The 20,608-nt window shown below is 58.4% G+C and overlaps 1 protein-coding gene across 3 annotated transcripts in view; it reads left to right on the top strand.

The window, feature by feature from the left end:
- Positions 1-11,906: 11,906 nt before the first annotated feature.
- The window catches only part of DGKQ (diacylglycerol kinase theta), a 13,919-nt gene continuing 5,217 nt past the window's right edge, over positions 11,907-20,608 (top strand). Inside the window, exons 1-15 of one of the 3 annotated variants that reach the window (XM_032253877.1) lie at positions 11,907-12,257; positions 14,302-14,381; positions 15,996-16,095; positions 16,349-16,434; positions 16,507-16,632; positions 16,857-17,004; positions 17,082-17,156; positions 17,233-17,333; positions 17,501-17,733; positions 17,808-17,898; positions 18,060-18,114; positions 18,333-18,394; positions 18,767-18,917; positions 19,295-19,333; positions 19,532-19,647. In XM_032253877.1, coding sequence (XP_032109768.1) covers positions 11,999-12,257; positions 14,302-14,381; positions 15,996-16,095; positions 16,349-16,434; positions 16,507-16,632; positions 16,857-17,004; positions 17,082-17,156; positions 17,233-17,333; positions 17,501-17,733; positions 17,808-17,898; positions 18,060-18,114; positions 18,333-18,394; positions 18,767-18,917; positions 19,295-19,333; positions 19,532-19,647 — 1,722 coding nt within the window. In that variant the 5' untranslated portion in view covers positions 11,907-11,998. The other 2 variants (XM_032253876.1, XM_032253879.1) reach the window with 2 other exon arrangements.

Here is a 20,608-nt window from a genome sequence, read left to right as displayed (position 1 = left end):
GGGTGGGCGGGGCCGGGTAGCCCAGCGGCTCCGTGAGGGTTGGGGCGCCGCTTCCTGGCAGGCCTCAGGGGTTGCTCTGACGAAGGCGCTCAGCAGAAAGCTTGGCCCGTTGGTGCTATATGAGTTGAGCCATGATTGTCTTGTTTTTCTCCGTTCTTTTTTGAGACAGACTCTTGCTCTGTCGCCCAGGCTGGAGTGCAGTGGCGCCATCTCAGCTCACTGCAACCTCCACCTCCAGGGCTCCATTGATCCTCTGGCCCCAGCCTCCCGAGAAAAGCGTGCGCTTTAGCAAGCAGGAGAATTATCCCAGAAGAGCACACTGGGCCCTCACACTTAGCTTCACATCCTTGGATTCAACCAAGCAGACTGAAAATATTTTTTTTAAGCCAAAGCAATACAAAAAATACAAATTTTAAAATAATACAGTATAACAGCTATGTACAGAGCATTTACATTGTATTAGGGATTATAAGTAATTGATTTAAAGTACACAGTAGGATGTGGGTAGGTAATGTGCAAATACTACACCATTTTATATCAGGTACTTGGGCACCTGCAAATTTTGGTATCTCTGAGGGTCCTGGAACCAATACCCTGAGGATACCACAGGACAACTGTCCAGCCTGCATGTGTGAATCCAAGCAAACATTGTATGAAAATAATAACAATGGAAAGAACAGGCTGGGCGCAGTGGCTCACACCTGCACTCCAGCACTTCGGGATTGCAGGCCAACACTGGAGGATCATTTGAGGCCTTGAGTCTGAGATCAGCCTGGGCAACGTACCAAGACCCCATCTGTACAAAAAAGATACATTTTTAAAAATTAGCCAGATGTGATATCATATGCCTGTGAGTCCCAGCTACTCACAAAATTGAGGTGGGAGATTGCTTGAGCCTGCGGAGTTCAAGGCTGAGAGGAGCTGTGATCACACCACTGCATTCCAGCCTGGTTGACAAATGGAGACCCCATCTCTAAAACAGAAAAAAAAAAAGAAAAAGAACAGTCTATTAACAAAAAGAAAATACTGGACAATAATCCCCTGTAGGTTGGGAAGCAGATTATTAGAGCGACAGCGTTCTGGGTCTTTTTATTCTGGGGAGAGGGATTAAAATATTTGCTTAACACTAGTTCTTCTGATGTTAAAATTGCAAGGTGAAGTGTCATGATTAGCCATTTGAGGGAGAAATGGTGTGTATATATTCCAAATTAGCAGGGAGGAAAAACATACACACACACACACACACATACACACACACACATACACACACACACACACACGGACAAAATTCAATGAAAAACTGAAAGGTAAGAAAGGGAGGGAAAGGGAGAAGAACGTGCTAGCACAGAACTGTCTCCAGGAACAGCGGGTAAGATGCTCAGTCCAACACCCCAGTGAAAACAACGAAGATGGTAGATAAACCGCTTTAAAAACAATTCCTCAAAGCGTCAGAGGTCTGAAAACACAGTAAGAAAGCCCCACACTGCAGCGCAGGACGCAGCAACGGAGGCTGAATTGTTTCAGAGCAGCTGCCTCCTGAGGGCAGCCATCAGAGCCCGGGAGCGCCGCACAGAACCGAACCGTCCGGGGCACTGGAGCTGCGGGGCCTCAAGGCTCTGCAGGGCCCAGAGCTCAGGCAGGGAGGCCGGGTAGAGACTTTGGGCTTTCCTTGGGACCCCAAAGGGCTATCCCCTAAAAGCAAAGGTGAAGCAAAAACAGAATTGTCTTTGCAGGGACCAAAGCCCTCCTTAAATCACCTCAAGCCCTGAGAGAAGTAAGGTGAGCCGCTCACCTGGGCACCTGCCGGAAGAAAAGTAAACCTTCCCTGGAGGAAGGTAAAACAAGCAAAATGAAAACAGACAGAAATCCTCACTGCACAGTGCTGGAATGGATCCTGGGTCAGGAAAAAAGGATTATAACGTGCACAATGAGGACATTCACAATTTGAAATATGTCTTGTATACTGTGTAATAAAATTCTGCCAGTGATAAACTCCAGAATTATTAAATGACTCAATGATTGCATCACAGTTGTGAATGGAGATTTTTTTGTTCATTTGTGATCCATGCTGAAGTATTTAGAGGTGAAGAGTCATTAGGTCTGTACCCAAAATGGCTCTGGAAATTAAAGCAAAACCAATCATTTAGATTACAAACAGAGACAGTGAGATTAAAGCAAAGGTAGCAAATGTTAACCATCGGTGGACCTGGGTGGAAACTATGCACTGGTATTGTGACTTTTCTGTGAGTTTGAAATTTTTCAAAATGAAAACATTGAAGAAAGGATTAAAATCTCATGAAACATACTCAAAATTTATCAAATGATACACTTGATCTTGCTTTATTATATATATATAGAGAGAGAAAGGTGGGGGGAGAGAGAGTGAGAGTGTGTCAGTCTCCCTCTGTCACCCAGGCTGGAGGGCAGTGGTGCGATCTCAGCTCACTGCACCTCCACCTCCCAGATTCAAGCAATTCTCCTGCCTCAGCCTCCCAAGTAGCTGGGACTACAGGCTTGCACCACCATGCCCAGCTAATTTTTCTATTTTTAGTAGAGATGGGGCTTCACCATGTTGGCCAGGATGGTCTCAATCTGTTGACTTCATGATCTGCCCACCTCGGGCTTCCCAAATGCTGGGATTACAGGCATGAGCCACTGCCCCTGGCCCATTTTGTTCTATGTAAATCATATCTCAATAAAGCTGGTAACATAACATATTGGTTTAACAGCACGTTAAATCTGGCTAGGCTGGGAGAGGTGGCTCAGGCCTGTAATCCCAGCACTTTGGGAAGTTAAGGTGGGTGATCACCTGAGGTCAGGAGTTTGAGACCAGCCTAGCCAACATGGTAAAACCCTGTCTCTACCAAAAATACAAAAATTAGCCAGGTGTGGTGGCGGGTGCCTATAGTCCCAGCTACACAGGAGGCTGAGGCAGGAGAATTGGTTGAACCCAGAAGGTGGAGGTTGCAGTAAGCAGAGATCACACCACTGCACTCCAGCCTGGGTGACAGAGTGAGACCCTGTCTGAAAAAAAAAAAAAAAAAAAAATCCAACTAAAGAGAGAATTAAATAAATGGACGACAGGTTGTAAAAAAAAGATTCACCCTGAAACATGGAGAGAAAAATAACGGACACTCCAGAACAGACATGGTAAGAAGGTCTAACAGTGTAATTGGATTCCCAGCTGGAAATAAGAGGGTGAAGGGGCAGAAACGGTATTTGATGGGGTGGTAGCTGATAGTTTTCTAAAAGTGATGAAAGACATGAAGCCACAGAATCAAAAAGTGCTGTGAAGTCCACTAGGAGAAACACAGGGAAGGTAAAACATAAGCAACATCATGATGAAACAGCTGAGACCAAAGGCAAAGGGGAAATGTTGAAAGGAGCCCAAGGGAGGGAGGAGAGACCTGGTGTCTCCAGGGTGCACAACCAAAAGAGGGGCCTTTCAACAGGCAGTGAAGACACCAACCCTCAGAAGCAAGTAGCTGGTAACTTAAAACTCTAAATCCGGCAACAAATATATCCCAAAAATGAACGTTGAATAAAGACATTTTAGAAAAATAAAATGTGAGAATATCACCTTAACCTTCACTTAAGAAAATATTGCGGCTGGATGCGGTGGCTCATGCCTGTGATCCCAGGACTTTGGGAGTCCGAGGCAGGTGGATCACCTGAGGTCAGGAGTTTGAGACTAGCCTGACCAACATACTGACACCCGTCTCTACTAAAAATACAAAAAATTAGCTGGGCGTGGTGGCAGGCACCTGTAATCCCAGCTACTCAGAAGACTGAGGCAAGAGAATCACTTGAATCTGGGAGGCACAGTTTGCGGTGAGCCGAGATCGCGCCATTGCACTCCAGCCTGGGCAACAAGAGGGAGACTCCGTCTCAAAAAAAAAAAAAAAAGAAAGAAAGAAAGAAAAAGAAAATTTTGGGCTAGGTGCAGTGGCTCACGCCTATGATCCCAGCACTTTGGGAGGCTGAGGCGGGTGGATGACCTGAGGTCAGGAGTTTGGGACCATCCTGGTCAACATGGTGAAACGCTGTCTCTACTAAAATTACAAAAATTAGCCAGGAGTGGTGGCGGGCACCTGTAATCCCAGCTACTCGAGAGGCTAAGCCAGGAGAATTGCTTGAACCTGGGAGGCAGAGGCTGCAGTGAGCCAAGATCATGCCATTGCACTCTAGCCTGGGTGATAGAGTAAGAACCTATTTCAAAAGAAAACAAAATATTAAATGGTGTTCTTCAGCTGGGCGCGGTGGCTCACCCGTAATCCCAGCACTTTCAGAGGCCGAGGTGGGTGGATTGCCTGAGGTCGGGAGTTCGAGACCAGCCTGGCCAACATGGTGCAACCCCGTTTCTACTAAAAATACTCCAGGTTGGAGTGCAATGGTGGGTTTTCACTATGTTGGCCAGGCTGGTCTTGAACTCCTCACATCATGATCCACCTGCCTCGGTCTCCCAAAGTGCTGGGACTACAGGCATGAGCCACTGTGCCCGGCTGGAAACTGCATTTTTATACTTATATTCTGTGGTTCTTGAAATAGGATTGAACGAAAGGGTAAGACCTGACAGACTAACAGGCTAACAGACTGCAGGAGCCCAGTGAGGCCCACCTGGCGGCCTCTCTCTGCAGCTCTCCTTCCTGCTGGGTGGGGCATGACCCCCTGAAATAAGGATCTGACCTCCTATAAACAAGGCAGGCCAGAGAATTCCTTCACGGCCAGATTTTACACAGGTGGAGGAAAAGTTAGTCATAGTTTTAGGTTCGTGGTTGGCTTTGGGGAAAAGGGGTTCAGGTTTCTATGACCCATCTGGGAGAATGAGGAGCCAGAGATGGGGCAGGAGCAGGCCTGGGTTCCAAGGCCTTCACTCCTGGGTGTGATTTTCTGAGCTCCAACAAAAGCAGCAGGAAGGGTACATTGTGCATAAACCTAACGAATCATAACCACATAAAACAATCACGTTGCAGGGTTTCACATATTCACAGCACCAGCAGCTCAGGTGCTGTGAGGGACAGCGGAGCGAGGGAAGGAGAGTTGCCCGCAGACGTCCTCGGTCCTGGCAGGTCCTGTGCCTGTCACCTCACATGGCAAGCGCCTGCAGGTGTATTAGGGAAGCATGCAAGATGCAGAGGTGATCCTGGTTATCCGGTGGGCCCTGAGTGTAACCCCAGTTCCTAGAAGGGGAAGCGGAGGGGATTTGACACAGAAGAGGCTGTAGTGACCTCAGGAGACATTGGAAGATTGTCCTAAAATGTGCCCCTGGGTTTGTTTTCATGAGGTGTGGGGAAACACATATCCCGGCCATGACAGGCCAGGAGGAAGGCCTTGCCGTGTGCATGTGCAATCCTGACATAGATTTTGGGGCTCTGTGAGGTGAGAGATTCACACACGTCTCTACCCTGCAGGCAACGCCTTTCGGGTAATGGCACAATGGCTTATAACAGCCATGGGGAAGGGGCCACTGGTTATCTTGCCTAGAGAGGCCTCGCCGGCAGAGCTGAGCTTGTGGGGTGCTGGTCCTGTGACCCAGCACATACCGGTGGCTGCGGATGGGGTCAGAGGCTCAGGGTCTGAGAACTGGTGGCAGCCAGTCACTTGTGGGTTTAAGAGCGGATGGCACAGGGCCAAGAGGAGCAGGTTCCTGCATCAGAAGCCACCGGGCAGCTTACGGCTGTCAGGAGAGGCTGAGACACACTGGCCGGCTAAGAAGAGGCTGCCAGTGCCTCTACAGCGGAGTCTCTGAGGGCACTAGCAGGGGCGTCTGAAGATCTTAACGTTTTGTTTTTAGCCAGGGTCTTGCTCTGTCCCCCAGGCTGGATGTAGTGGCACGATCACAGCTCACTGCAGCCTTGACCTCCCAGGCTCAAGTAAGCCTCCCACCTCAGCCTCCTGAGCAGCTGGGACGGCGGGCAGGCACATGCCTGGCTAATTCTTTATTATTTATTAATTGTAGACAGGGTCCCTCTGTGCTGCCCAGGCTGTTTCGAACTCCTGCCCTCAGTGACCCTCCCACCTCAACCTCCCAAAGTGCTGGGATTACAGGCGTGAGCCACCGTGCCTGGCTGTTTTTTATTTGGATGTAAAATTTGGAAAGAGGAATACGTTGCCACCAGAGCCCAAAAAGAACTAAAAGATACTGGGGCATGTGCCAACAGGAGGGCACCCTCCACGGATGTGGGCCCACGCCTCGGAAGAAGGGCTGGGCTTCAGAGGTCCCGGTGCAGCCTGGAAACGGGGCTGTGTCCTTGGAGGTGGCAGGGAACTGTGGTGGAATGGAGGCTGCGTCTGTGAGACACACTCTGGCCAGTTCCTGGGCTGGGGAGTCAGTGGTGGGGACCCTGCTGGGTGCTGGGTGTGGGGCCTGAGGGGCGACTGCAGCCTCGAGGTTATGAAAACCCACCGTGAGGCACCCGTTATTTTTTCTTGGGAAAATAACAGGCAAAACTGGGCCTTTATTTTCTCCACTTGTATCTGGGTAGCGATTGTTTTTCTCCTTTCTCCCCACCCCCATCCCTTCTTTCTGTTTAGGCTCTGATCTGCCCTAAGCCCTGGTTTTTTGTTGCTGTCTCTGGCTGATAAGAGGGAAGGAGGGGAGGGAAGCAGCCCCCAGGATGGCCCCTGTCCGCTGCATAATCCCTCCTTCTCTCTTTTTCCCTCTTAAACACAATCTTGGTTTTTGTCTTAAAAATCTGGCTTATATCTCTAGGTGTGTAGAATTTTTTTCCCTTTACTTCTTGTCCATCTTGACTGTATTAACTGCATTTCTTTTCTTTTTCTTTTTTTTTTTTTGGCTCTGTCACTCAGGCTGGAGGGCAGTGTGGTGCAATCTCAGCTCACTGCAACCTCCGTCTCCTGGGTTCAAGCAATTCTCCTGCCTTAGCCTCTCGAGGAGCTGGGATTACAGGCACCTGCCACCATGCCTGGTTAATTTTTGTATTTTTAGTAGAGTTGGGGGTTCACCATGTTGGCCAGACTGGTCTTGAACTCCTGACCTCATGTGATCCGCCCTGCTCTGCCTCCCAAAGTGCTGGGATTACAGCCATGAGCCGCTGTGCCTGACCTGTTTTGTGTATTCTTAATGCACTGGCCTTGGGGGTCTTGATCCTGGAGAGACCACCCCTCCCGGAGCCCAACTTCCTTGTCACACTCACACCAAGCCAATGTCCCTGCCCTTAGTCACCCCAGGGCGAGGTACCAGCCAACCAGGGCTTCTGAGTCCAGGGCCCAGGGAAGTCACTCCAACTCCAGCCCCATCCTGATCTCACCCTGCAGTGCCCACCCTGCCGCGTCTGCCCTTCCTGCAGAGGCCCCAAGAACTGGGGCTCCCCACCACCCCGTGGCCCTGTGCGCTGTGCCCCCTTCTCTTGGGAAATGACATATGTCTTCTTCGCAGGCTGCTGTCTCCACATCTGCCACCTTACCACGCCTGATTAAAAGCAAACCCAGGTACATATTTTAGAACAAAGGTGTGCGGCTTCCAGAAATCAGCCCTGGAAGCGAGAAGGGGCCAGTGGCTTTGCCTGGGGAGGGAGCCTGGTACTGCCAACATGTGGACCTGTGGAGGGCTTGTGCCAGCCCAGGCCACGCCATGCACCGGCACGGCAGGTCCACACCGTGGGATGGAGTCACAGGAAGATGGCAGAGCCCTTTCCAAGGGCAGCACACAGTTTTGTAAGGTTTACTAAGTGAAGGCTCCTTAACCACAAGGGGTCCCACCCTGTCTCCAGCTTCCCCTCTTGCTGGGCTGGCACTGCAGAGGCAGTGGGCACGCTGGGGCCTGGCATGGGGATGTTTAGCTGTGGAGATATCAGCAGGGTCAGCAGCGTCTGCCATGCCCTTCCCGGCCACTTCCTTCCAGACGTCCTGGGGTAGAGCTTCCAGCAACAACCACGGCAATTAACAAAGAGGAGTGACTCACAGGAACTTCTGGAAGAGGAGGAAAGACCTTGCTGATTTAACAGGAAATGCCAGCATCAACCAGAGGATGCAGGACCCTCACACCAGCCTCACAAGAACCTGATGCACACAGTCATCCCAGAGGGCGCCTTGGACCAGCACCTGGGAAAAAAAGGCAGCACCGAAACCCACCCGCCTGCAGAAGAGAGAAACCTGAGCAAGTTTCCTCCAAATTTCACAACAGGCTCCAACACGTGGATGACATAAACAGTCATCAGTCCACTTCTGTAAAGCAAGTCACACTTTTAAAAAAAAATCAGCCATGCTAGGCCAGGCACAGTGGCTCACACCTGTAATCCCAGCACTTTGAGAGGCCCAGGAGGGCGGATCACAAGGTCAGGAGTTTGAGACCAGCTTGGCCAACGTGGTGAAACTCCTGTCTCTACTAAAAATACAAAAAATTAGCCGGGTGTGGTGGCGGGTGCATGTAATGCCAGCTACTCAGGCGGCTGAGGCAGGAGAATTGCTCGAACCTGGGAGGCGGAGGATGCGGTGAGCCAAGATCGTGCCATTGCACTTCAGCCTGGGCAACAGTGTGAGACACCGTCTCAAAATAAAATAAAATAAAATCACACATGCTAGAGGGCCTAAGGATTACCTTTCATCTTCCTCTTTTCTCTTTGGGAAATGATATTGCGAAATTGTAAGAAAAGACAATAAAAAAGTGGATAAAGGCCATTACAAATAAAAAATCATGGTATTTTCTGGATCTTGTGGTGCTCGTGCTTTTAGTCAATATTTTAGAAATGCTTAATTTGTTACGATTTCTTCTCTCATTCTGAATAAATATGCTTCTAATTTTATTTGTTTTTGAGACACAGTCTCGCTCTGTCACCTGGACTGGAGTGCAGTGGCTCAATATTGGCTCACTGTGTCCTCCCCTCCTGGGTTCAAGCGATTCTCCTGTCTCAGCCTTCTGAGTAGCTGGGATTATAGGCATGTGCCACCACGCCCAGCTAATTTTTGTATTTTTAGTAGAGATGGGTTTTGCCATGTTGGCCAGGCTGGTCTCAAACTCCTGACCTCAGGCAGTCTGCCCACCTCAGCCTCCCAAAGTGCTGAGATTACAGGTGTGAGCCACTTCGCCCAGCCTCTCTCTAATTTTATAATAATTATTTTGCACTTCTTCTTAGAGAGATCCCCATCGACTTCGGGCTGCCTGAAACCTGTGTGAGCTCCAGCCTGCGCTGACTTGGTCCTCTGCCTTGTGGCGGAGGTGCCCAGAGCGGTAGGGAGAGCATCCCCAACAAGCAGCTGGACCCCATCTCACATGACACCCCCAAATCAGTCCTGGCTGGCTCACAGATGTAAATGTAAAAGGTAAAAAGACTCTCCTTCCAATTGGGGAGCCTCTTTAAGACCTCAGGGGATGCAGGTGCTTAAACAAGACACACCCTGCGGAAGGGAAAGGTCAGTGGGATGGTGGGAAAGCTAGGACCACCAAAAGCCACCGTGTGGGGGGGGGTCTGGGCACACGTGACACGCACCAGCTGGCCGCCTTGCTCACAGATCTGGCATTTGCAAATACACCTGCTTGCTAAATGTGTTTAAACCTCAGAATCAATGTTCACTGTGCTTCCACGGTTACTCACGGAGGTGCTCAGCGCCAAGAAGTCTGAGATCCGGTTTCAGGGCTGGCTCCTCCTGAGGCTGGAGGCAGAACCGGTCTGTCCTCTCTTTCCGCCTCTCTCCAGCTCCAAGCCCACCGTGTTCCTGGCCTGAGGAAGCGCCACCCCGATCTCCGCCTTCATCCTCCCACGGCCTCTCCCTGCTAGCGTGTGTCTCCAGATCCTCTGTCCATAAGGACGTGCTGTGCTGGAGTGAGGCCCGTCCTCATGACCGCACCTTAGCTTGTTTGACTCTGTAAAGACTCTGTCTCCAAACAAGGTCACGTTCTGAGGTGCTGGGGTTGGGACTTCAACACAGAATTTAGGGGGACAGTTTTATCTGTGTGATTAGACTTTAGCATCCTGGTTTCCTCAGGGAGCGGCGTTGAGAGGCTTCACCAGAACCTGACGTGCCAGCACCCTGTCTCTACTTCCCGTCCTCCAGAACTGCAAGAAACATGTTTCTGTGGTCTAAGCCTCCAGTCTGTGGTCTCCTGTCACGGCAGCCCAGACTGACCAAGACGGCCAGGAAAGGGGGTGGGAGAGGGAGACACGGTCCGGGGACAGGGAGGGCCTGCCCAGAGGGGGCTGTCTCCACCGCAGACAAGCTCCATCGGGGCTGGTGCTGGCGTTCAGGCCGCAGTTCAAAGTTTTAAGGCCCCATCAGCGAGAAGCAGCTGGTGGCTTCAAAAGACACCCTAGGAAGTCCGTGGAAGGTCTGATAGAAGCATGCTTTGCCCACCATTTTAATTAACGTGTGCGTCAGAAATCACCAAATTCTGGTAGAAATGGTCAGATGAGGGTTTTCCAGGTGTTTCTGACGCTGTCCACTGTCTCCTTGATGGTGAAAGGCATGTTAAACAGTTTTTCCTCAGAAGTTGGCTGCCGTTAGCCCGTGGGAAGTGGGCTGAGTGAGCCCCCACCTCCTCATGGGCAGCGTGGCTGGGTCCGAGCTCCCCCAGAGCCAAGGTACAGGGGTCTTGGGGCCTGGCTGAGGGCAGGCTCAGGGTTGGGGTCTGGAGGAGGAGACAGGACACGCAGGGGTGGTGACTCTGGGCCTCCCAGCACAGGCAGGCGTCCGGAGTCAGCTCGGGAGAGCACCTGCCGCAGGGCCTCTGCTCTGGGTCTCCGCCTGGACGTCTTCCCGCTGCCTCCAGGCAGCCCCTCCTGGTCACTCACATTCTTCAGTGTGTCTGTCCCAAGCACAGCTCCTGGAGGGCCAGGGTCCCTGAGGCTTTCACTACTTTCCCTTCACCTGGGGGCCCACCCAGGGCCCTGTCCCAGCAGCTTAACCAACAGCTTCTGGACAAACAGAATCCTCCCAGTTGAGGACTGAGCTGAGGACAGAGTTCCCCTCCACCATTTCAGGGGCCTGCTCTCCTCCCTCCTTGGACTGGGTCCCCAGCTCACCCTCCACTCCCGGAATCCCCCTGTGGCCTTGGTGCCCCCACCAGTAGAGCCCCCAAGGCAGCTCTGCCCGCTCCTTCCCTCCACAGCCCACAGCCCCTTTCCTGCGTCTCCCCAACATCCTCTCCCCAACCCCCGGACTGCCTGCCGAGCTGGCCTTGGAGCCCCGCCTCCGCGGGTCCCTGCTCGGTGGCTCGGGATGGGCTCCCTGGCTGCGCAGACTCCTATCCACGGTTAGGCCCATGGGGGCAGGGACCCCGGAGTGCTGCCAGCGGCGGGGAGGGGTGACCTGCGTAGACGCGACTCCCAAAGGCCACCAGTGCCACGTGAACAAGACCCGGGGCGCGCGTGGGGCAGGAGAGCTGGGCGCTTGGCGTGAAGCCCGGGTGGGGGTCGCGAGGGGACAGCCCGGGCTGCAGGCTGGTCCCCCGTTGCAGTGAGGACAGCGGTCGGGGGCAGAGGGTCCTGGGCCTCGGGCACGGCGAAGTCGGCGCGTGCTAGGACCCCACAGACGGAGTCGCCTACGCACCGCAAACCCCGCTTCCCGGGACCCACTCTGGGAGGCCTGCGGTGCCTGGGCGTCCCGCGTGGGAGGCGTCTGTCTGCGCAGTCGCGGGCCGGGGTGCCACAGGTGCAACGCCGCCCGTGCGGCGTCCAGAGGCCGCGTGAGAGGAAGTCTGGGCCGGCTGCGGCCAGGCTGAGCCCACGCGGACCAGTTCCCCGCGGCGGGTGCGCCAGGGGCCCCCCACGCGCAGGCCCCGCCCCGCCCGATCACAAGGCCCGCCCCCAGCCCCGCCCACCCACAGGGCCCGGCCGCGTCCTGTAGCAGGCCCCGCCCCACCCACGCAAGGCCCGCCCCCTCCCCGCCCACCAGCAGCGCCCGCCCCCGCCCCGAGGCTCGCGCCTGCGCAGTGGGACGGGCGCAGTCGGAAGCCGGGCTGGGCTGCGCCGCGCGGGCGGTGAGCGGCGGCTCCGGTCCCCTCAGCGCGGACCCGAAGGAGTTCGGGCCGCTCGGGCCGGCAATGGCGGCGGCGGCCGAGCCTGGGGCCCGCGCCTGGCTGGGCGGCGGCTCCCCGCGGCCCGGCAGCCCGGCCTGCAGCCCCGTGCTGGGCGCAGGAGGCCGCGCGCGCCCGGGGCCGGGGCCGGAGCGGGCGGGCGCCAGAGCCCCGGGCCCCGCCGCCGCGCCGGGACACAGCTTCCGGAAGGTGACGCTCACCAAGCCCACCTTCTGCCACCTCTGCTCCGACTTCATCTGGGGGCTGGCCGGCTTCCTGTGCGACGGTGAGCGCCGGTGCCCCTTCCCGCGGGCACGGCCTGCGCCGGACGCACGCGCTCGCCCGGGACCCCGGCCCCGGTGCCCACCTGGCCGCCCCCTGCGCCTGCCTCGCGGGCGGGAGCCTGAGCCGAGGGGGCGCCGGCGCTTTCTGGGCGGGGGGCGGGGTCCCAGCCCTGCCCGCGGGACCTGCCTTCGTGGGGCGGCCTGGGCCTGTGCGCCGTGGGGCCCGGGTTTTGGGGGTTCCTCACCTGGGAGGTGCGGGCAGCGTCTCCATAGTGCTGCGCGGTGGCCGCGACCCAGCGCTGTGCCTTATGCAAGCGCGACCTCCCCTAGGGTCCCCACGGCCGGCTTCCTTTCCCAGCGGCTGGGGCAGCAGGTGTGGTCAGGCAGGGCTGGTCTGGGCCTCTGGCCCTGACCCTTCTCATGCTGTGGCCCGGAGCCCCAGCCTCCTGCAGAGCCAGGCCGCACCCTGCTCCACCCAGCTGCCCAGCCCTGGCTGGGGTGAGGATGGCCCTTCCCTGCCCTGGGCCCGGGCGCTTCCAGGGCTGGCTCTGTGCTTCCCCCGCGGCAAGCAGGCAGGCCTTGGGGACCACAGCCCAGCCTCTGAAGGGAGCCAAGGACAGGACTGGAGTCCTGGACGTTTGACACTTACTGTGTTCTGGCCAGGGACACCGAGGTGGGAGGGGCTAAGCAGCCTCTGCCCTGCTCAGAGATTCAGGCCTTTGCTCTGAGGATAGGGGACCACTCAGGCCAGGGGCTGCAGAGGAGACTGGGCCCTTCACACAGGGATATCGTCTGTGGTGGAAACGGCAGTTGTTCCGACCCCCAGGGCTGCACAAGGTGGCCTGGCCGGCCGGCTTCTTTCTCACATCAGAGCATGGCATTGCCATGCCTGCTGCCTGGGGACGCCAGGGGCTTCCCCCAAGGTGGGGGGTGTGCATGTGTGGCTGAGGCAGCTCCCAGCCTGAGGCCAGACTCTGGGTCCCCTCCCCTTTGGGAGGTGGCACAAGGGCCCTCCTGGGCAGCACCCGTGGAAGAGGGGCTGGCAGGGATGTGGGAAGAAGGGCGCCCTCCCCCTCCAGGAGAACCAAGCATGGGGCATGGGGTGAGCAGGCCCTGTCTCCACAACAGAGGGGACCTGGGCGCTGCCTGTCCCCCCTTCTTCTCTCGGCGGACCCCAGCTTGCTTCCAGAGCTTTTCTCCTAAGCCTCCAGGAGGAGCTTCTCTTGGTCCCATCTGGAGACTGGGGTGGCCAGGTGAGGGGTGCTGTGTGGCAGCACCAGCAAGGCCTTCTGGGAGAGCGGCCTTTCCCGGCTGGGCTGCCTGGGGCTCCATGGCACAACCTTCACCCAGGGCTGTCTTGGCAGGTGTGTCACAGGGTACCCTGCCCATTCCCAGCCCCCAGCAGCCTTTGCCCCAGCCCAGGGCTCCTGCCTTCCCTCCTGACCCGGCCCCACCCTCCTGCCTCTCTCACTGCTGGGGTGTGGTGCTTGCCGCTCTTATGCCCTCCTGAGCATCCTGCTGGCTGAGGTGCTCCCTGGGCCCTGTGCAGACAGCCAGAGCTCCTTGGGAGCCTTGGGGCTGCCCACTCCCCAGCGGCTCCTGCCTTTCCAGAGCCCTCAGCTGCCCCAGGTGGCTCCAGGTCTGAGGCATGATGACAGCACACAACAGGGACAGTTAGGGGGAGTGAGGGACAGGTGTACCTGGCAGAGCTGATCTGCAGAAGCCGGAGCAGCCCCTGCCGCTTGGTGAGCCCCAAGCCGCCCCTTGAGAGGCCCAACTGCAGAGGCAGGAGGCGTGCTGGGCCTGCCAGAGGGGCAGGGGCTGCTGTCTGGACGACAGGATGCTCACTGTCCTCCAGGATGGTCCAGGGCACCCAGGTGCCTACTCTGGGCTGCAGGCTTTCCCCAGTGAGGGGTGAACTCGAGGACCACAGGGCCCCTGGTGCTGCATGGTGGGGATGGCGGGAGTTGCCCTGGGGCCTCTGACTTCCTGGGTGGGACAGCATTGGGTGGGACGGGCCTGCTCATGCAGCTCTCATTCCCACAGTCTGCAATTTCATGTCCCACGAGAAGTGCCTGAAGCACGTGAGGACCCCATGCACGAGTGTGGCGCCCAGCCTGGTCCGGGTGAGTGTGGGGTTGGGTGTTGCTGTTGCAAGAGGCTGGGGAGTGTGTCAGCTGTTGGGTCGAGCACTGAGACCCTCTGCGTCAGACGTTACTGATACCTGCGGTTGAAAGGCAAAGGTCAGATACCGCTCGGGATTAAAAGCCTTAGCACCCACCCTGCATGGACCTGCAGGGAACAATGCTGAGAAAAGCCCGTCCCAAAGGTCGCAAATAGCAAGATCCTGTCCACAGAACGTGCTCAAAATGACAAAACTAAAGGGAGCAAAGATGAGAGGTTTCCACAGGTGGAGGAAGTAGGCGTGGCTGTGACATACAGCGTGAGGGCTCCTGGGAGGATGGAGATTTCGGCTTCTGGGGCTGTCAGCATCGCCACTGTGACTTGACTGAAGTTTGCAAGATAGCTCACTTGGGGGAGCTGACAGAGGCTTCAAGGGGTCCTCACAGCTGTGTGTGAACTCACAAGCATGCAAAGACAGAAAGCCTGGAGCCCGAGGACATCTTGGCCACCAGCCTCCCTCTGAGGGCTCTGGGTGGGGAGGGAGGTGACTGGCCCAGGGGACTTCTCTGACAGTGGTGACAGCAGGGACAGGTAGGAAGGGCCGGACTTATTCCTCCTTCAGCTGTCAGTCTCGCCCTCTGCAGACTAGGCTCCCATGTCCACATTCCCTGCCGAGCTCAGGCTGCAGGGTGGGTGCAGGCCTCGAGATGGGCGCGGGTGTGTGGCAGGAAGGGAGGCTAGGCCGGCAGGTGCACTCCTGCCGCTGGTGGGCATCTGGCTGCGCCGTCCTCTCTAATGTTGACGCCCTATTCCTAATGATGCCGCTCCTGAGCTGTGAGTAGGAGGCCTGAGGACACTGGCTCTGGTGGTGGCCGGCACCCCGGGGACACCACATTGGCTTGGGCAGCACCCCATGTGGACAGCCTGAGGCTGCAGCTTTTAAAAGTTGATTTTAATGTCTTCTTTTATACTTTGCTAAATTAGGAAAATACAAATGTGTTTCAGCTATATGCACGACAGGAAATTTAGAAGACATATTTAACAAAGTAAAAGTCACCCACCACTCTGGCATGCTCACAGCTGCTATTGTGGAACATGGTCTTTTCGTGTATGCTTTTATTGGGTGTGGTTTAAGTTTGAGGATAAGGACAAGAGTCGGGAGTGAAGACCTGGCCTTTCTCCTTCCCTTCTTGTGGAAAAGCAGCAGCCTGGCCCTCCCCAGCATAGCAGTGTTGACGCACACTCGCTATGGCCCCATTGTCTCCCAGAGGGCAGTCCCTGTGTGCTTGGATCTCCCTGGCTCTGAGGAGATAGATGCCAGGCGGCTGACAACCTCGCCTGTCCCAAGGAGGGAAGGGGTGGCAGGTGGGTCTGGCTTCCTGGTGCTAGGCAGGGTTGCTGGGGGAGGCCACAGCCTGCTCCCTGCTTTTGACCAGCCAGGCTGCCCCCAGGACTGGGAGTGTGGTTGCTCCTGGGGCCTCCAGATGGCACAGCTGGCTCCGGCTGGGCAGTTCCCAGCAGGAGTTCTGCAGGTGAAGAGGGAGGAGGGGTGGGTGTTGGGCGGCCCGTGGCCCATACCGAGAGCATGGAGTTGAGGCTGTGTCTGCCCTGGCCAGGTGGCTGTGGCCCATTGCTTTGGCCCCCGCGGACTCTACAAGCGGAAGTTCTGTGGTGTCTGCCGCAAGGTCTTGGAGGCGCCCGCGCTCCGCTGCGAAGGTACAGGGAGCCCGCCTGGCTCCCCTCACCCCTCCCAGCATCCTGGTCTCTGTCGCCCAGGGTGGCCCAGCCCACCCCCTGCCGTGCAGCTTGTCAGGTGATGGGGGGTGCCGAGGGCTGGCTGCCCGGCAGCCACAGGACAGTTAAAGGATTCGGGGTGCTAGGTGGTGGAGACAGGGCCAGACCCAAGTGCCAGCGGAGGCAGGGGTCCTCCAGGGTGGGGCTGAGGCCTCTAACCCTGCCTGCCCCCCAGTGTGTGAGCTGCACCTCCACCCAGACTGTGTGCCCTTCGCCTGCAGTGACTGCCGCCAGTGCCACCAGGATGGGCACCAGGACCACGTGAGTGCGCTGGTCCCAGGGAGGCCTGGGGGGTGGGGTGGGCCCAGCTGCTGACTGTCCCCCACTCCCCAGGACACCCACCACCACCACTGGCGGGAGGGGAACCTACCCTCAGGAGCACGCTGTGAGGTCTGCAGGAAGACGTGCGGCTCCTCTGACGTGCTGGCCGGCGTGCGCTGCGAGTGGTGTGGAGTCCAGGTGGGCACCGGGAGGTGGAGGTGGAGGGTAGCGTGGGGTCCAGGTGGGCACCGGGAGGTGGAGGTGGAGGGTAGCGTGGGGTCCAGGTGGGCACCGGGAGGTGGAGGTGGAGGGTAGGAGGGGCATGGCACGGGGTCCAGGCTGGGTCTGCAGTATGTGCGGTCTTTCCCTGGACCTAGCACACCTGGTGCCCCCAGCTCCGGCTTAGGCCCTTGCACCCCCAGGCACACTCTGTCTGCTCTGCGGCCCTGGCCCCCGAGTGCGGCTTCGGACGCCTCCGCCCCCTGGTCCTGCCCCCTGCGTGCGTGCGCCTGCTGCCTGGCGGCTTCAGTAAGACTCAGAGCTTCCGCATCGCCGAGGCCGTGGAGCCAGGTGAGGCGTGGGCCAGCCGGGGCGCCCTGGGCTGGGGGCTGCACACTGAGTGAGGGGTCCGTGTGCCCATCCCGCAGGTGACGGGGGAGACGGTGCGGATGGGAGTGCTGCTGCGGGGCCAGGCAGAGAGACGCCGGTGCCTCCAGAGTCCGGTAAGTGTCCGCCTCATGCCCCCCATGCCCCACCATCTCCTGGGCGCCTGGGACCCATGGAGCTTCCCCGGCCTAGGGAAGAAAACACTGAAGATCTTCGATGGCGATGAAGCGGTGAGGAGAAGCCAGTTCCGCCTCATCACGGTGCCCCGCCTAGCCAGCGCGGAGGAGGTGTTGGTAAGGGGGAGCCTGGGGCAGGTGTCTGAGCCCCCACCTCCACTGCGTGTCCCACACCTGGCACCCCTGACCTGTCTTTCCCAACATGGCACCCCTCACCCACCTACCCCCACCTCCCCAACATCACCCTCCCAACAACTTGGCTCCCCCAACCTGACGTCCTGCAGGAGGCCGCGCTCCGGGCCCACCACATCCCCGAGGACCCTGGCTACCTGGAGCTGTGCCCGCTGCCCCCTTCCTCACAGGCCTGTGACGCCTGGGCTGGGGGCAAGGCCGGGAGTGCTGTGATCTCAGAGGAGGGCAGAAGCCCAGGGTCTGGGGAGGCCACGCCGGAGGCCTGGGTCATCCGGGCTCTGCCTCGGGCCCAGGAGGTCCTGAAGATCTACCCTGGCTGGCTCAAGTGAGACTGGGCCTGAGGCTCAGGGTCTGCTGGGTGGGGTGGGGGGAGCTCCAGCTCAGGCTGCGTCCCCACAGGGTGGGCGTGGCCTACGTGTCCGTGCGAGTGACCCCGCAGAGCACCGCCCGGTCCGTGGTGCTGGAGGTCCTGCCGCTACTCGGCCGCCAGGTGTGTACCCTGGGCCTGCTTCCCATCGTGGCCAGACTTGGGGGGGGGGTCACTGTCCCCAGGATGCCAGGCCACCATCACAGCCCAGGCGTGGCTGTCCCCATGGGTGTCCTGAGGTGTTGGGACCTGCCCAGACCTGATGCCGGCCTCTGCTTCAACAGGCCGAGGGTCCTGAGAGCTTCCAGCTGGTAGAGGTGGCAATGGGCTGCAGGCACGGTGAGTAGGTGGCCGGTGGTGGGCTGGCGGTCTCCGCACCTTCCCGGCGTGGGCCGCTCCCAGCCTCTCCCTTAGGGTGGTGCTGGACATCAAGGCCGGGCCCTGTCCTCCTGACCAGCTCTACCCTGCATCCCCACGGGCCCCGGGGGCTCAGGGCAGCTGTTTCCAAGGTGGGCGAGGAGCCTGGTGCTGACGGGCTGTGCCCCTCACCTCTGCAGTCCAGCGGACCGTGCTGGCGGATGAACAGTCCCTGCTGGCCCGGCTACAGGATATCCGGCAGGTCAGTGAATGTGGACGCCGGCCCCCAGGAAACCAGCAGCCCTCAGCCACAGCCTCTGCCCTGCAGGGTGCATGTGCCCCAGACGCCAAGTCCTCAGCTAGGCAGCGGCTGTTCCAGCTGGCAGGGCAGTGCCCTGTCATAAGTTACTTGGTTCCTGCAAGGAGGCCTTGAGCCACAGACCTCCCTGAGGTCCTCGAGGGAAATGGACAGGGTTGTCCACAGCAAGGGAACCTCTGTGGTCTCTCTCCTCATTTTCATGTTGACTTAATTCTGGGACTCTTCCCAACCCCCGGTTTTGCGGATGAGGAGGCAGAGGGTCTGGTGCCGGCGGTCTGTTCTCCCCGGCCCAGCGTCCTCGCCCCCTCCCTGCAGGTGTCCGTGCGGCAGCTGAGCCAGACGCGGTTCTACGTGGCGGAGAGCAGGAATGTGGCCCCGCACATCTCCCTGTTCGTTGGCGGCCTGCCTCCCGGCCTGGCCCCCGAGGAGTACAGCAGCCTGTTGCTTGAGGCTGTGGCTGTCGAAGGTGTGAGCTGCATGGCTGGCCGTGGGCTGCTGGCTGGGGATGGGGTCTGGCAGCTGTGGGGCTGCAGTGCTGAAGCCGGCTCCTGCCTCTCCTTGAACCACTGAGGCCTGAGTGCCAGGGCCAGTCCATGTCACTTCCTGCAAGGTGCTTTGGAGCTTCCCGCCCTCTGTGGCCCTTCCCTGTGGTACTGGGCCTCCACCTCTTCCTCTCCCTCTGGGGGGCCCTGTGCCTCTGGGGAGCTGGGAGCCCTGCTCCTGAAGTGGGGAGTTGGCCCTTGGGGTGTGATGTCACCCTGAACAGGACGGGGGGCTGGCCCTGGCCACCAGCGCTCCGCGTCCTTCACTTCCCACCACCCTGATCACAGCCTGCCTTTGCAGCCACCATGGTGTCTGTGAGTCACGTCTACTCCTCCCAAGGTGAGCTGCCCTGATAGACGTGGTCACATGGGGCCCAGGGGTGTTCCTGGAGTGGGGCGGGACAGCCCTGATGTCACGTGGCACCTGATCTTTCCCTCGGTCAGCCCTGGGCTGGGGAAATGTCTTGGTTCTGTTCCTGCCCGGGCACCGTGGGGGCCGTGGGACAGGCTCCCCCTGAGTCCTGGGCTGCTGCCACAGGTGCGGTAGTGCTGGACGTCGCCTGCTGTGCAGAGGCCGAGCGGCTGTACGCGATGCTCAAGGACACGGCTGTGCAGGGTCGCCTGCTCACTGCCCTGGTGCTCCCCGACCTGCTGGTGAGTGAGTGGCCGAGCCGGCTCTTCACACACCCCAGGGGTGGCCAGAGGGAGTCTGGGTCTGCAGGTGCACGGTCCCCACAGCCAGACCCACTCTTTTCGTCGGGCGTCTCTTCCTCAAGTTTGCTGGGGGCTTGTAGGTGCCACCCATTTGTGCCTCACAACAGCAGGAAGGACACTGTTGCTGGTTTTACACCCTTGACCAACGGGCCTGAGGTCAGAGGGTCAGTGCTCATCTGAGGCTGCCCGTGGGTGATACCAGTTCCCTAGGGCCTTGTGGGGCCAGGCCCAGGTTCCGCACCACACCAAGGCCTCCACCCAGTAGGGAGGCCCACAGGACGTGGCTCCTGGATGTGCTGGGTCCCGCTGCGGCTGCCTCGCCACGGGCCAGAGCATGTCTGTGACCAGCTGTCAGCATCCCAGGCACAGCGCTCTCGGTACAGCCCAGCCCATCCCCCGCCCGGGAGGCCTCAGGACCTCTGCTGTCAGCCTGGAGCTCCCAGGGGAGTCGGTGCAGCTCCCAAACTTTGGATGCTACCCTTAAGATCTGCAGTGCCCAGAATAGGGGGCACCTGGCAATGGGGCAGGGCTGGGGGGAGGGGGCACGGCCCACAGAGGAGCAGGAGGCTGGGACTTCACACTGCACGCCGTGCCTTCATAGCAGGCTCTCGGCCTCAGCCCATCCAGCCCCAAAACGGTCCTGTGAGGACCCCGAGGTGTCCATGCTGCTCTGCCCTGAACCCTGACCCTTGACCCTGACCCCAGTTCAGGTGAAGCAGAGCTAAAGCAGAATGAGTTGTCTGTGGCTGGGACAGGTGCTGCCTGTGGGTCCTTCCTATGCCTTCCCTACCTGGCCTTGCCTGGCTCAGGACAGGGTGGCCATCCCTGCTGTCCCGAGGACGCAGCCCCTGCCCCAGCCCACTCGCTCTGTGGGTGGAGCCAGGTGTGGGCCGACACCCCT

This window comes from Sapajus apella, unplaced genomic scaffold (genome assembly GCF_009761245.1).
Source record: "Sapajus apella isolate SASKATOON/1434 unplaced genomic scaffold, GSC_monkey_1.0 scaffold85, whole genome shotgun sequence".
NCBI classification, from domain to species: Eukaryota; Metazoa; Chordata; class Mammalia; order Primates; family Cebidae; genus Sapajus; species Sapajus apella.
Note: the sequence above shows the minus strand (reverse complement) of the source record. Positions and strands in the feature narration are given on the sequence as shown.